The sequence below is a fragment of the Takifugu rubripes genome, chromosome 17 (assembly GCF_901000725.2).
Source record: "Takifugu rubripes chromosome 17, fTakRub1.2, whole genome shotgun sequence".
In the NCBI taxonomy this organism is placed as follows: Eukaryota; Metazoa; Chordata; class Actinopteri; order Tetraodontiformes; family Tetraodontidae; genus Takifugu; species Takifugu rubripes.
In genome coordinates this window covers 3,758,263-3,770,520 of record NC_042301.1, presented here as the reverse complement: position 1 = coordinate 3,770,520, position 12,258 = coordinate 3,758,263, and the positions used below count along the sequence as shown (strand labels likewise).

The window sequence follows — 12,258 nt, the reverse complement described above, 5'->3', positions numbered from 1 at the left end:
TAGATGGCAGAGAAGAAGATTTGGGGTGGAAAAAAGGGCTGGGAAGCTAACCGTTGCTGATTTGCACGTGTTTTTCCAGGCGGTGAGCCGTGAGTTCATCTGTGAGGAGTGTCAGAACAGTACTCTGAACAAGCTGGAGTCCATGCTCGAGATCCTGCAAACGGACACCAAACAGGGCATCGTCACCCCGACTGAGATAGCCGACAACATTCTGAACATTATGGGTAAGGACGGGTGTCCTGGCTTTAGCCTTTAAGCACAACTGGGACCCACGAAGCAAAGTCTGCTGTTTCAACAGGCTAAAGATAGGTCCGTCAATCTCCTCTTCCTCGTGCCCCCCTTCCCGTCCATCCAGGTGATTTGATCCATCAGGTGAGCCAATCGACATCCCAGTCTTACAACCAACCGCCGTACGTGGATTCCCCGTCGCCCTCGTTCATCCAGAAGGATATGGGAGGTTTGGACCCTTCTCCCCCCTCACTGGAGCCGCACCCCTTGCGAGTGGCGGCCAAGGCGTACAGCTTATCCTCGGTTCTCATGCTGATCCTCATGCACGCCCGCGTCCTTAACGAGGAGCCGCTGGTGCTGAAGGGAGCTGAGATTGCTGCAACTGGAAAATTGGCAGACCCTCAGAGCCTGCTCTGTTACCATGGGAACAACAGTCCAGGTGGGTTTGTGTAGTTAGTGTTTCATTAGCTCACTAACAGGCCTTTTCTGTCAGATAATTTGTATCAGTTTTGAACCGTCCTCCTTTTCCAGAGTGCCAGCTGTTCTCCATTCCCAGAGCTTTCAACAACAGTCTTGGCAAAGCCGCTGCAGGACGCAGCGTCATGCAGCTCCTGTTCCAGGTATTCCAGAAAACGGCTAACTCATTAAAGTCTCTCCAAATTTAATGGCCGCTGGTGCCAAAGACTCTGCACGAAACCCTGAAAGCGAACATCCTGTTCCTGTCTTCACGCTCTCTGCACGCTCTACTTTTTTCTTTCCATCAGGTGGAATCCAACCCCTTCCCCTTCAACTATGTGGCCAACTACACCGTCTCCACCGAGGTGGCGTCCATGGAGTTCCGCACAGAAAACGGAACCCACATTCCAATCTCTGGACTGGATGACAGTTTAGCCATTACGGTCGCCGTTAACAACGGGAGTAACGGAGCAGAGACCGGTCCCGAGGGTGCTGGAACAGGGGGGGTGCCGACAGCAGGAGCGGTGAACATCAGCTCCTGTGACTCTGTCATTGTGAGAGTCAGCATGGGGAACACCAACAGACGCGCAGGGCTCTTTGTGCAGCTCAACTTCACCTCTCTACAAGGTGAGCGCTCGCTCCTCTTTTTGTGTAACCACACGTGCGCACGTGGGGCGAAGAAACTGTATCGCAACCAGATGAGAGCGCTGCTGATGAATGACAAATGGCGTCTGTTTATTATTATTGCTGTCTCTGTTTATTTAGTCCTCTAGTGTTTTTCACTGCGTTGAATTATTTACTCCCACTTTTCCTTCCCTTCCTCAGATGTCGGTCTCCAGGATAAGAGGGAAGAGGCAGAGGAGTTGAGCATCACGGCCTATCTGCACTCGCATGAAAAACCCAACGAGTTTAACTGCACCGACAGGAAAAGGATCACGCTCGGTATGACCAGGGGTCATGACCTGGACCACAGGAAATACACCTTCTTCCTGTCGCCAGAGTAAGAGTCTTTCCTACTCCGCTTAGGATGGATGGATGGAGCCAGATTTCCCCTCAGTTTGACCGAGACCTCGTTCCCCTGCTCTGTGTCACGCAGGTTGTACGACACCACGCTGGACTATTTTATCAACGTGAGCACGGCCTGCGGATCCGGCTCCGGGGCCGCCGGCGTCCGTCTGGAGGTCGGGGTTTTCGCCTCTCTGTGCCAGTACTTCAGTGAGAGCGAGAAGCAGTGGCGGACAGATGGCATGGTGCCCCTGGCAGAAACAAACGCCAGCAGAGCCGTTTGCCGTACCAGACACCTCACCGCATTCGCTGCGGGCCTGTTCGTGCCGGCCAATGCGATCAGCTTCACGGTCCCAGTCAGTACCTGCACCTGATGCACACAGTTAAATATACACTTATTCATCCAACGCACTGAAGCTTAACATTTTTTAAATAATGAAACGGTATCAGACTGACTTGACCCGGCAGCCTGCGTCACAACGCACGCCGTAAACTCTTTTTTTTTCCTCTCGCTCAGGAGCGCTCTGGTACGCCGAGCTTGGTCGTCCTGTTGGTGTGCGTGCTGGGCTTAATGTCTTATGTCGTGGCAGCAGCCATTTTGCACAAGCTGGACCAGCTGGATCTGCGTCGGGCTGCGGTGGTTCCACTCTGTGGCTGCGATGGCCTCTTTAAGTACGAGATTCAAGTCAAGACTGGGTGGAGCCGAGGGGCTGGTGAGTTTTAATGTGGGCCCTTGTTGGCCATGTTTAGAAATAAAATTCATAAAAAGACAGTGGTTCATAAAATATAGAACCATTCTAGTAAAACATTCAAAAAATAATCTATTGCTATTAAAAAGTATGAATGTATAAAGCAGCGGAGGTGAATAGTGACTGAGGATACTTACGTTTTTAACCTCTCTGGACCTCTAGGCACCACAGCTCACGTGGGAATCAGTTTATATGGACGCGAGAGCCGCAGCGGTCACCGCCATCTTGACAGCAGGGGATCCTTCGCGCGAAATGCCCTCGACATCTTTCATATCGCCACAGACACCAGCTTGGGCAACGTCTGGAAAATGCGGATTTGGCACGACAACAAGGGTACCGAGCTCGCGGCAGGCTTCAATCAGCAAATGAAGCGGATGTGATCACCATCGACTGATCTTCTCCCCAGGTTTGTCCCCAGCGTGGATGCTGCAGTACGTCCTGGTCAAAGATCTGCAGACAGGAAGCAGCTCCTACTTCCTGGTGGAGGAGTGGCTGTCTGTTGACAATGAGAAAACGGACGGGCATGTAGAGATTGAGGTGGAGGCCTCGGGTAAGGCCTGGCTTGCTGTAGTTTCATTTTATGGTTCATGGCTGTTAGCTCACACAATCGCTTCCTTTTTGTCCCTTCAGAAGAGGCTATGCTTTTGCAGCTGCCACGTCTTCTCAGATATGAGCTGCAGAGGGCGCTGTGTGAGAGCCACCTGTGGCTGTCGCTGTTCCAGAGACCCCCGCGCAGCCCTTTCACGCGCCTGCAGAGAGCCACCTGCTGCGCGCTGCTGCTGCAGCTGCTGCTGTTGGCCAACACTTTGTGGTACAGCATCGTGGTGGACGTGAGATACAGGTGTCATAATCTCCCCTCTTCTCTTGCTGTATCCTTCTTCTCACTTGCGTTGTGTTGACAACGGAACTGTTTTCTTTTTGCCCCGCAGCCCGCGACCTGTGTCTAGGTTCGCTTCACTCAGTGGCGAGACGGTGGCCGTGGGCGTGGTCACCTGTCTGGTGGCGTACCCTCTCTACCTGCTCGTTTTCACGTTGCTCAGAATGAGCCGCAGCAAGGTACGTAGAAGCGATGCTTGTTGAACCCACTAGAGACCAAACATGTAGCTAAATATTTCTTTTGGGATGTCAGTGTGTGTCTGTGGAGCAGGTGCCGCCACAGGTGGACCAGGAATCAGTGGAGATCGATGATTTCCTGGACAATTCCATGGGTGGAACTTCCTTCCTCTTTTACAATGGCGAGGTAGAGTCGTTCTGACTTGGCTGTCAGGCATTTTGATCTTTTTGTCAGCTCAATCACTGAACAGCTTAAAATGAGTCGCACAGTTGGAAAATAATATTTCTACCCCTGTAACTGCAGTAGTCCTTGTGTCTGTCTTGATCGCTTCATTTTCTGTTTCAGACCAACTCGGAGGAAACCAATGTGGACCTGCCCTCGCCATCAACCAGGAGGTTTGTTAATTTGTTTACAGCCACAGCGCACCAAAAGAGTGTTAATTATTTATCAGCCAGCAGCTAGCAGAAAGTCTCTCAGTGATTTATCCTTTTGTGAAGAGGGCCTGAATCCAAAAGTGGCTTTTGGGGGTTGCGCAATCGTCATTAAGCATCCGACAGCCCAGGTTGTCCAGAGACTAACTGCGCCGCTGTATTTCAGTGTGGAAAGTTGGGACATGACAGAAGGGGAGATGGAGGTCAGGGACTGGCCAGACCTGTTGAGCGATGCCCCTGCCATGGGAGGGGTGGGGTGCGGTGCAGGGCTGCCCAGGCTGAAGAGGGGTCAGGGCAGCAGGCACCTGGGTGTCGACATGGCCTTTAACGCAGACAACGAGGATGGAGCCAACCAGCGGCACAAACACTTCACCTCGTCGGGTGAGGAGAAAAACACATCGTTTGCGGTATAAAAGACACAACTTGTTTCGTTTTGCTGAAGACCAAAGTGATGCTTTTTCCCTAGACGAGGATCTGATCAAACACATCCTGACAGACGGACACCGCTTCTTCTCTCAGCCTGATGAAAGCGAGATGGCCGACCTGTAAGTCGGACCTTTGAAGATTTCTGCATCACCTATCCTGGATTTTCTCTCCAACGTCTGTGTGTGTGTGTGTGTGTGTGTGTCAGGTCGAGCATTTTTGAAGATCAGACCGAAGTGATTCTCCTGCAGAAACACCATGAGCCTCTTCCTCTGGAGTCTGTGCGAAGAGACCCGCCAAGAACCGCATTCACCTCAAACACAGGTGACTTGCACAGAAGCGGCGTACCCTCGCCATGGCGACAGGGTGACACCTCAGTTGTGCTCGTTTTAACCACTGGCAAAGGTCTGTGGTTCTAAAGTTGAAAGGCAGTTTTGGTCGTTTGCTAGTCATTAGTGTCCATCTCAGGCAAATGTATATTATAAGGTGGTAACAGAAACATGTGTGTTTTCATAAATAGGGTTGAGTTTTTGAATTCAATGGGTCTAAAAACAGAATTTGAGACCGACTTTCTGTATAAAACTGTAGTTAATCATTAATGTGTGTGTAACTGAAGCCCTGCAGGGAGATGAAACGGTTTTGAGGTTTTTCACCTTAAGACAACAAAAGGCATTCCAATTTAGCTTTTAATTAAAATGGTCGCGGTATCTTCGCTTGGTTTGCCCTCCTTTATTAGATCCCTTACTTGTGTTGTTCCGTCTTCCCTTCCTCATCTCCAGTTGTGACAGATGTGTGCCGTCCCCGCCGGTTTCCCCCTTCGTGCGGCCGTGCTGCCCTGTGGGGTAGTTGGACGGGGATCGCTCTGGCCAGCGGCGTGTCCATGTGGGCGGGTCGAGGGTTCACTCAGAACGTTGCCATGTTGTGGCTCCTCTCCTGTTTCGCCAGTTTCCTGTGCTCCTGCCTGCTGTTGGAACCAATAAAGGTGATTCATTATTTATTTCTTTAACGCGCATTAATTTCTGCTTTTCTCACGCCGCATTCACATCCCATTTTCAGCCTCATAAAGCAGCTGTTTCCCACAAAAAGCTTTCAGGTGACTCGGCGGCAGCTATTAGGTGGCAAATACATGGGGAATTTAGCAGATATTCCCAGCAGCAGTCAATGGAGGCTGCGATCATAAAAGAACAGATTTTAGAGTCATGCACTTCTGCTCGTTTGAAATCATTATTTCCTCTCCACCCCTGCTACGCTGGGTTCACCTCCTCTGCTCCACTGCCTCCCATCTGCTGCACAGGTGGCGTGTGAGGCCGTCTATTATGCTGTGTATGTGCGTCGGCTGCGTCCTGAGGACCAGGACGTGCTGGTGGAGTTCCCTCGGGTTGAGAGGGTGGTCCAACGTGTCTCCAAGGTGAGACCACCTCAGGGATTTGCTCTTTCCCAGGCCCGACAGCAGGCCCGCAAAGTCCACATGCTGCACACCATGCTGAAGGTGGGTGAGAACCAGACGGTGCACGAGAGCGCGGTCGGCCTCGTCGTCGTGGTGACCTTTTTGTTTGATTTTCAGAATTTCCTGGTTTATACGTTCTTCCTGTTGGTGGTTTTGCTGCTCAACTACTCGGACTCCGACAAGGACGCGCACAGCTTGAGACTGCGCACGCAGCTCCAACGAGCACTACGCACGCCCGAGTACCGCGGCGTCAGCAGGTGCACCCTCACACACTCGGCGGAACCATCCGTCAAGAAAATTCTGGAGAGTTAAGAAGGCGATTTTTACATGGAAAAGGTTTCTAAAACCCTTTTCTTATTTTTAGCCGAGGCAGTGTTCTGCTGTGGCTCAACCAGTCGCTGTTTCCACGGCTACTGGACGACTCGGCCCTGTTAAGAGACACGGGAAGCGTCTTGCTCGGCACGTTGAGGCTCCGCCAGATCTTTGACAAGCAAAGTGAGCTTAGCTTTATATTTAGCGCGTGTCTGCTGAATCCAAAGACATGAATATCAATGCGGATATTATGTCCCATTTGGTTCCGGTTCTGAACAAAACTGACACAGCTTTTCATATTTTGCCTGCAGATGACGTCATCCCGGAAGTCGGCGGAGACGGCACGGCAGAGAACATCACCGATTATCGGAATATCAGTGCAGTGAAGTAAGAACGATCAGAATTCCAGGCGGCTGTGTGGTTGCTGGTGAACATCTATGACGCCTGTCTCACCTGTGTCCAGTAGCGTTCCACGAGCGTGGCGGTCAGGCCGGTTAAAGGCGAGCGACAGCAGAGACGTGCTGCAGCTGAACGGGAGCCTGGGGGAGGCCTTTTCCTCCTTGCAGCAGCACCACTGGCTCGACCACAGGTAAAAAAAACACGATGAAGGCGGGGCTTAAAATTTAAAAATGCAGCAGGATCATTTTAAAGGAAGTGAGCCACCGGCTTCAAGCGTGTGTTTTTTGTGTTTACAGGACCCGTGCTGTGGTTGTGGAGTTCTCGCTGTACAACATCAACACAAATCTCCTGGCCGTCTTCTCCTTCCTAATCGAGTTTCCGGTCTCCGATCGGGCTCTGTCCAGCATGGACCTCCACGTCATCACCCTGTGGCCATTCACGGGCCTGGACCTGCAGCTCCTTCTCACGGTATCACGCTGCAACTCACCCGACAGTGTTGGCGTCAACGACCGGCACGCTTCACTTTGTTTCCTTGTGTCCTCTAGATCATCCTCCTCGCTCTGGTTTTATATTTCCTGGTACCAGGCGTCACAGGTTTCCTAAGAGAAGGTTACACCTACCTGCTGTCCACCTGGAGAGCTCTGGGCATCTGTAAATTGGCTCTGGCGGCATCCGTGTGTGGGCTCCACCTGAGTCGCTGCACTATGGCCACGCAGCTGTGGACGCAGTACGTGAAGCATCCACACGACGACTTCACAGACTTCTACCCCCTGGCCCGACAGACACAGCTGTACACAGTCGCCAGCGCTTTGCTGCTGTTCGTGTTTGTGCTCAAGGTAGGAAACAAACGAAGAAAGATATTCCAGGCTTGAACAATGTACAACATTTTTAACACACTTTCCTTTGAATATACATGAGCAGTGGGCCAAACGCTTGCAGGTAATTTGTGCTTCCAGTCAACGAGCGCACAAACGCAGGATGTTTGGAAGTCGGCGCAGTCGTGTTTTCAATGCTAGAAGCTGTAAGACTAGAACGACCCGTGACGGAAGGGTTGGTGCAAGCCACCGGAACCACACACCCACTCTTTCTGTGGAGAGACTTGACAGAATAGATGATGGCAATGACCACAGTTTTGCTCGGCTTTAATGAGAGCCCTTAGGGGCCTGATCTGAGAATGTCCCTCACAAAGGAACTACTGCGTGCTCCTGTAGCCAGAAGCGGGGAGGGGGGGTCTACTTTGATGAACACAGAGAGCGCCGTGCTTTAGAAGATGTGCTGAGTGCAGGCAAAAAGAAAATGTGGTTGTTGAGGGAGGTGTGGGCTCACCTTCAGAAGGGAGATGATCAATAACTGAGCAGGGCAAAAGCCACTCTGGCAAACCTGTGGCTCAATTAATGAATTCTTTTTTTTATTATTTAACTTAACCCAGCCACCGTTTAGCTGATTGGTGCTTTTTTACAGATCCACCTCCTCCTCTGTTCCTGCAGGTTTCCCACCAGCTGCGGTTCCTCCGGGAGTGGGCCGTGTTTGGCAGAGCTCTGCGCCACTCGGTCCGGGAGCTGCTGGCCGTGGCCTTCGCGTTGCTGCTGCTGCTGCTGGCGTACTCGCACGCAGGCCACCTGGTCAGGCCGCTTCTCTTCTTCTGCTCCTTTTGTTACTCTGAGCATCTAAAAGCCTTTAGTTTTTTTAACCCTAACCCAACTGTTAGAGTTCCCTTTGACCTTCAGACCGTGATAGAGGCTCGTTTGAACTGTGAGCAGCATTTACAAAGCTGGGACCTTAAATAATGGAGATTCGGAAGAAAAACTCTCTTCTGGTTCTGCTAACTCATTCGTTCTTCTGTTCTGGTGGGTAAAGGTGGTTCAGAAGCCTCGTATTTTCCATCGTTTCAGCTTCTTCACTCGGTCATCGATGGCTACAACAGTGTGACCTCCACTTGTCTGTCCTTGGTGGGCACCAGTGGACGCACTCTGCTATCGTGGCGTGCCAGCTGGACTACTACCGGGCCCTCGAACACCATCTCCTCCCTGGTTTTCCACACAACGTTTGCCATTCTTCGTCTGGCGTTCCTCTGGCTGGTGATATCGGTGTTGCTGAGGAATTACCAGCGCGCGCGAGCGGAGCTGTACCGTCCGGCTGTGGATCTCCAGGACTACGAGATGGTGGAGTTATTCCTCAGGCGGCTCAAAATGTGGATGGGGCTGAGCAGAGCCAAGGAGGTACCTTTTCTATTTCTGTCCCACTTAGTCCAGCCGGGTTTTCTGTCCCACCAGGCACAAACTGCTTTCACCAGATGTCTCCCTGGTGGGAGGGAAATCCTGGCTGGGATGTCGTGTGGACTGGGTCTAGACACCCCTAAATTAAAGGAAGAAAAACTTAAATTTCTAGTGATAAATGTTTTGTTTTTTTCTCCTTTGTCCCCTTAGTTCCGTCATAAAGTTCGATTTGAGGGAATGGAGCTGCCGCCCTCTCGATCATCCTCCACCGGTGACTGTAAGTCCCTGTGCTTGCCGCCACTGGATGCTCCCGAGTCCCCTCCTACGCCTGACAGCATCGACGCTGGCTCTGAGGCCTCGTGGCGCCCGGCTTCCTCCAGCCCCTGTAGTTTGACAGAAGCCCCTGGGGTGAGCCTGGGACTTGGACTGGGTCTCGGTCTGAACCTCAGTCCTGGAGTATTGATGGGGAACATTAACTGGAGGGAGAGAGCAGAAACTGAAGCCTCTCTGAGGAGGCTGCTCCCCACCCTGGATGCCCTCCTGCAGCAGCTTGACCGGGTCACCGTGGCAACAGAGGATTTATACCACGTGGAGTGCAGATTAGAACGTGCGCAGAGCAAAAGGAGACACGCGGGATCGGAGAAAGGAGGGGCCGCTCAGGGAAGCAGCGGCGACAGGGTGGAGACCGCGGGCGGATGGAGGGAGCGAAAGAGGGGCAAAGAAAAGCACGGCGTGGGGAAGAAGGTGGAGAAGAGTGAACTTCCAAAAGACGGAAGCGCTTCGGCCAATCTGAAAAAGACTCCAGCGGCCGCCTCCAGTCCCTTCTCAAAGCCTCGTTCGGCTCCTGACTCCCACCTCCCCCGGACCAACACGCCCACTGTACCTCCAACCACCCCTGCACCCACTCCGCCGCCCCTGCTCGCACCCAACCCTCAGAACTGGGACCCCCCCGTGGAAAGAGATACGCCTCCGTCCTCCAGTCTGTTCAACCACCCGGCTCACACCACCACCATCCCGACACGCAAAAGGAAGCGTAAAACCCCGCCTCTAAAAAATAAAGTGCACCCCAACCTGGACAAGCACAGCCCAGGACACCCAAAGCCCTGAGAACTCGCAATGGAAGAGACAGTCGGACAAATGGAATGATGAGAGGAGGGCGGGGGGGCTGCTGGTTGGCCCCCTGATGCAACTCTCTGAAAGACACTGCAGTAAACTAGAGGCGTATAAGACGGAGAGAAAAATCAGACTTTGGGTTTTTAAAAGCAGCTGGGTGCAGGTCACCTGATGCCTTCGGAACCGGGTTGATTAGCAACACGAAAGTCAAAACTTAACTAACTAACCAAGAGAAACCCCCGAGTCTTCGAACTAAACCCGACCCCTGATGCCATGCGGCCCTGGAGGTCACGTGGTGTCGCTGACAGGAGCACGTGAGCGTGCTCAGCCGAGACGGTGCAATCGGTCTTTTTCATGTGCATCTTTCCTTTACCTGTGTATGTGGACATGTTTTGTTGATTTGGTCACCCTGCGTACATTTTTTGCCACATCGGAAAATTGTTTTATGGTACCACTGATATGCGCTCGCACAAACTCACACACACACGCGCAGTGGCAGCTGGTAGAAAATATTCTAGGTGCGGCCAGAGCTGTGTGAAATATCTTTATTCAGTGCCAATATGAATAGCTTGAGGCATTCATATTTATTTTATTTTTTTTTACACACAATGCATTGCAGCAGCGCCCCCTTGTGGCGATGTCACCACATCTCGGACTCTGACACCAGCACGCTCAGCTTGGGGCGATTATCTTGGTGATCCCTCAGGCACCACATCCGTCGACACTGATTGGATAAATTCCTGACGCTCTGGGCGACTCATGTCAGCCGACTGTGCGATTTTTATTTTTTTATTTTTTAATTTTTAGCAGGTCGCCATTTTCTCCGAAAATTAGGATTTATCATTTTTATGACACTCCGTTGCACTTTTAAACAGCCAATATTGTTCATTTTACTTTCGCCCCCCGCTGCCGCTGCGCACATGCACGAAGGCTGTGGGAACAGGTGTGTAGCTGTGCTGCACACAAGAGACAATGTTAACACAGACAGACAGACAGACAGACAGACACATAAGCTTCCCCAGCAGCCACTTCTTCAGGTTGCAGATAAAACCGCGCAGCATGTCAAGAAGGAAACCTACAGGAACCCACCAGTGTTGTCGTGGTTACACAACATTCCTACGTTCATTCCTTCCAAGGATGGTGAGTAATATTATCTGTTGCTTGATCAAGAAGTTCGTTTTAAGGGAATAACCCCTCCCGAAATAACCTTGTTATACTGTCATGCAGCATTTGAACTATTTAAATCACATGCATGTGCTTGGGATCTGACGTGAGTGACGACATGAAGGAGGTTCGGGATGTGGCAGGAGGCGGTAGAAAGTAGAAACTGCTTATAATTAAGGAAGTAAGAAGGATTTTTCTTTTTCTTTGCATTGATCATTTACACAGGTTCACTCATCGTCAGGCGGAACGACTCGGTCTTGTGTCGGTTATCAAATATATCAGAAATGGGTTGACATAAAGCACTTTTACTCTGATGTAGATTGTTTCTCGATGTGGCGTGATATAAAGCGTATAAGCTCCGTTCCCGTAGAGGAAGGTTCGTATTGTATTTGAAATATCAACACTGCCAAAGCTTTTGCATCATTTTTGCATGATCGGTTTTACAGTGACGGATGGTCCATTATGTACTTAGCACTTTATTTCCTAATGGAGATGATATGTAATACCATATTTAACGCGTGTATTTTAATTTTTGTATCTAAACAGCTACAACGTAGACGCATCTGTACATGTATTATGTTGAAGACATAGCTTTTTTTTTTCTTATTTATCTTAATTTGAGCAGCATACACCCAGTATTTTCTGCATCCAGTGGGCAGATCTCAGGGAACCCATCCTTTTTATTCCAAAACTGGGGGAAAATGTTTTTTTTAACTAATTTAATGAAAATATATTGTGTGCTCAACTCAAGCCATTGATTATACTTTATTTTAAAGGCCAACAGTGTTGAATTTTTATGAAAACCCCATTATGTCTCCCTAAACTCCAGCAAAATCCTTTTTATTTTTAAAACGAGATGTTTCCTTCTGATAGACACTTTGTCTGTATTTGTACATTTCTGTATATATTGGTGCTTTGTGGTGTGTGTATATATTTTTGCTGGTCATGATCAGTGTTAATGTGACAGAGGCGTCACAACCCTGAACTGTAGCTCGAAAACCAAAGCTATTAAACATGAGTGCGTTTCTGAAGTAAGCCATTTAGAGCGTTAAGACCTTTTTATATTCTTGCTTAACAAAGCCTGCAGAACTGTCTTTGTCTCCGTGTTGTAGGATGTGTGTTGGTGTCAGAAAGAGTGTCAGTTTTTCGTTGCCGTTTCCTGTGTATTTTGGCATTAAAGTACTTCTGCTTTTGCACTTGACAAAGTCGAATAAAGAGTTTGACAGCTGAACCTGTGGGCTCAAACGTTATAAAACCTTCT

The 12,258-nt window shown here is 50.3% G+C and overlaps 1 protein-coding gene across 3 annotated transcripts in view; it reads left to right on the top strand.

Annotated features, from left to right (window-relative positions):
* The window catches only part of pkd1a (polycystic kidney disease 1a), a 39,086-nt gene extending 26,858 nt beyond the window's left edge, over nucleotides 1-12,228 (top strand). For 2 of the 3 annotated variants that reach the window (XM_011612445.2, XM_029851208.1), the window contains 27 exons: nucleotides 80-224; nucleotides 356-667; nucleotides 760-848; nucleotides 993-1,311; nucleotides 1,510-1,684; nucleotides 1,781-2,045; nucleotides 2,207-2,402; nucleotides 2,601-2,771; nucleotides 2,845-2,988; nucleotides 3,069-3,279; nucleotides 3,368-3,494; nucleotides 3,568-3,678; nucleotides 3,838-3,887; nucleotides 4,090-4,304; nucleotides 4,390-4,468; nucleotides 4,555-4,670; nucleotides 5,126-5,328; nucleotides 5,641-5,835; nucleotides 5,911-6,050; nucleotides 6,158-6,288; nucleotides 6,417-6,492; nucleotides 6,569-6,694; nucleotides 6,801-6,972; nucleotides 7,050-7,340; nucleotides 7,992-8,126; nucleotides 8,397-8,723; nucleotides 8,931-12,228. In XM_011612445.2, coding sequence (XP_011610747.2) covers nucleotides 80-224; nucleotides 356-667; nucleotides 760-848; nucleotides 993-1,311; nucleotides 1,510-1,684; nucleotides 1,781-2,045; nucleotides 2,207-2,402; nucleotides 2,601-2,771; nucleotides 2,845-2,988; nucleotides 3,069-3,279; nucleotides 3,368-3,494; nucleotides 3,568-3,678; nucleotides 3,838-3,887; nucleotides 4,090-4,304; nucleotides 4,390-4,468; nucleotides 4,555-4,670; nucleotides 5,126-5,328; nucleotides 5,641-5,835; nucleotides 5,911-6,050; nucleotides 6,158-6,288; nucleotides 6,417-6,492; nucleotides 6,569-6,694; nucleotides 6,801-6,972; nucleotides 7,050-7,340; nucleotides 7,992-8,126; nucleotides 8,397-8,723; nucleotides 8,931-9,827 — 5,418 coding nt within the window. In that variant the 3' untranslated portion in view covers nucleotides 9,828-12,228. The remainder of the gene's footprint in view (nucleotides 1-79; nucleotides 225-355; nucleotides 668-759; nucleotides 849-992; nucleotides 1,312-1,509; nucleotides 1,685-1,780; nucleotides 2,046-2,206; nucleotides 2,403-2,600; nucleotides 2,772-2,844; nucleotides 2,989-3,068; nucleotides 3,280-3,367; nucleotides 3,495-3,567; nucleotides 3,679-3,837; nucleotides 3,888-4,089; nucleotides 4,305-4,389; nucleotides 4,469-4,554; nucleotides 4,671-5,125; nucleotides 5,329-5,640; nucleotides 5,836-5,910; nucleotides 6,051-6,157; nucleotides 6,289-6,416; nucleotides 6,493-6,568; nucleotides 6,695-6,800; nucleotides 6,973-7,049; nucleotides 7,341-7,991; nucleotides 8,127-8,396; nucleotides 8,724-8,930) is intronic. The other variant, XM_029851209.1, reaches the window with a different exon arrangement.
* The last annotated feature ends 30 nt before the right edge of the window (nucleotides 12,229-12,258 follow it).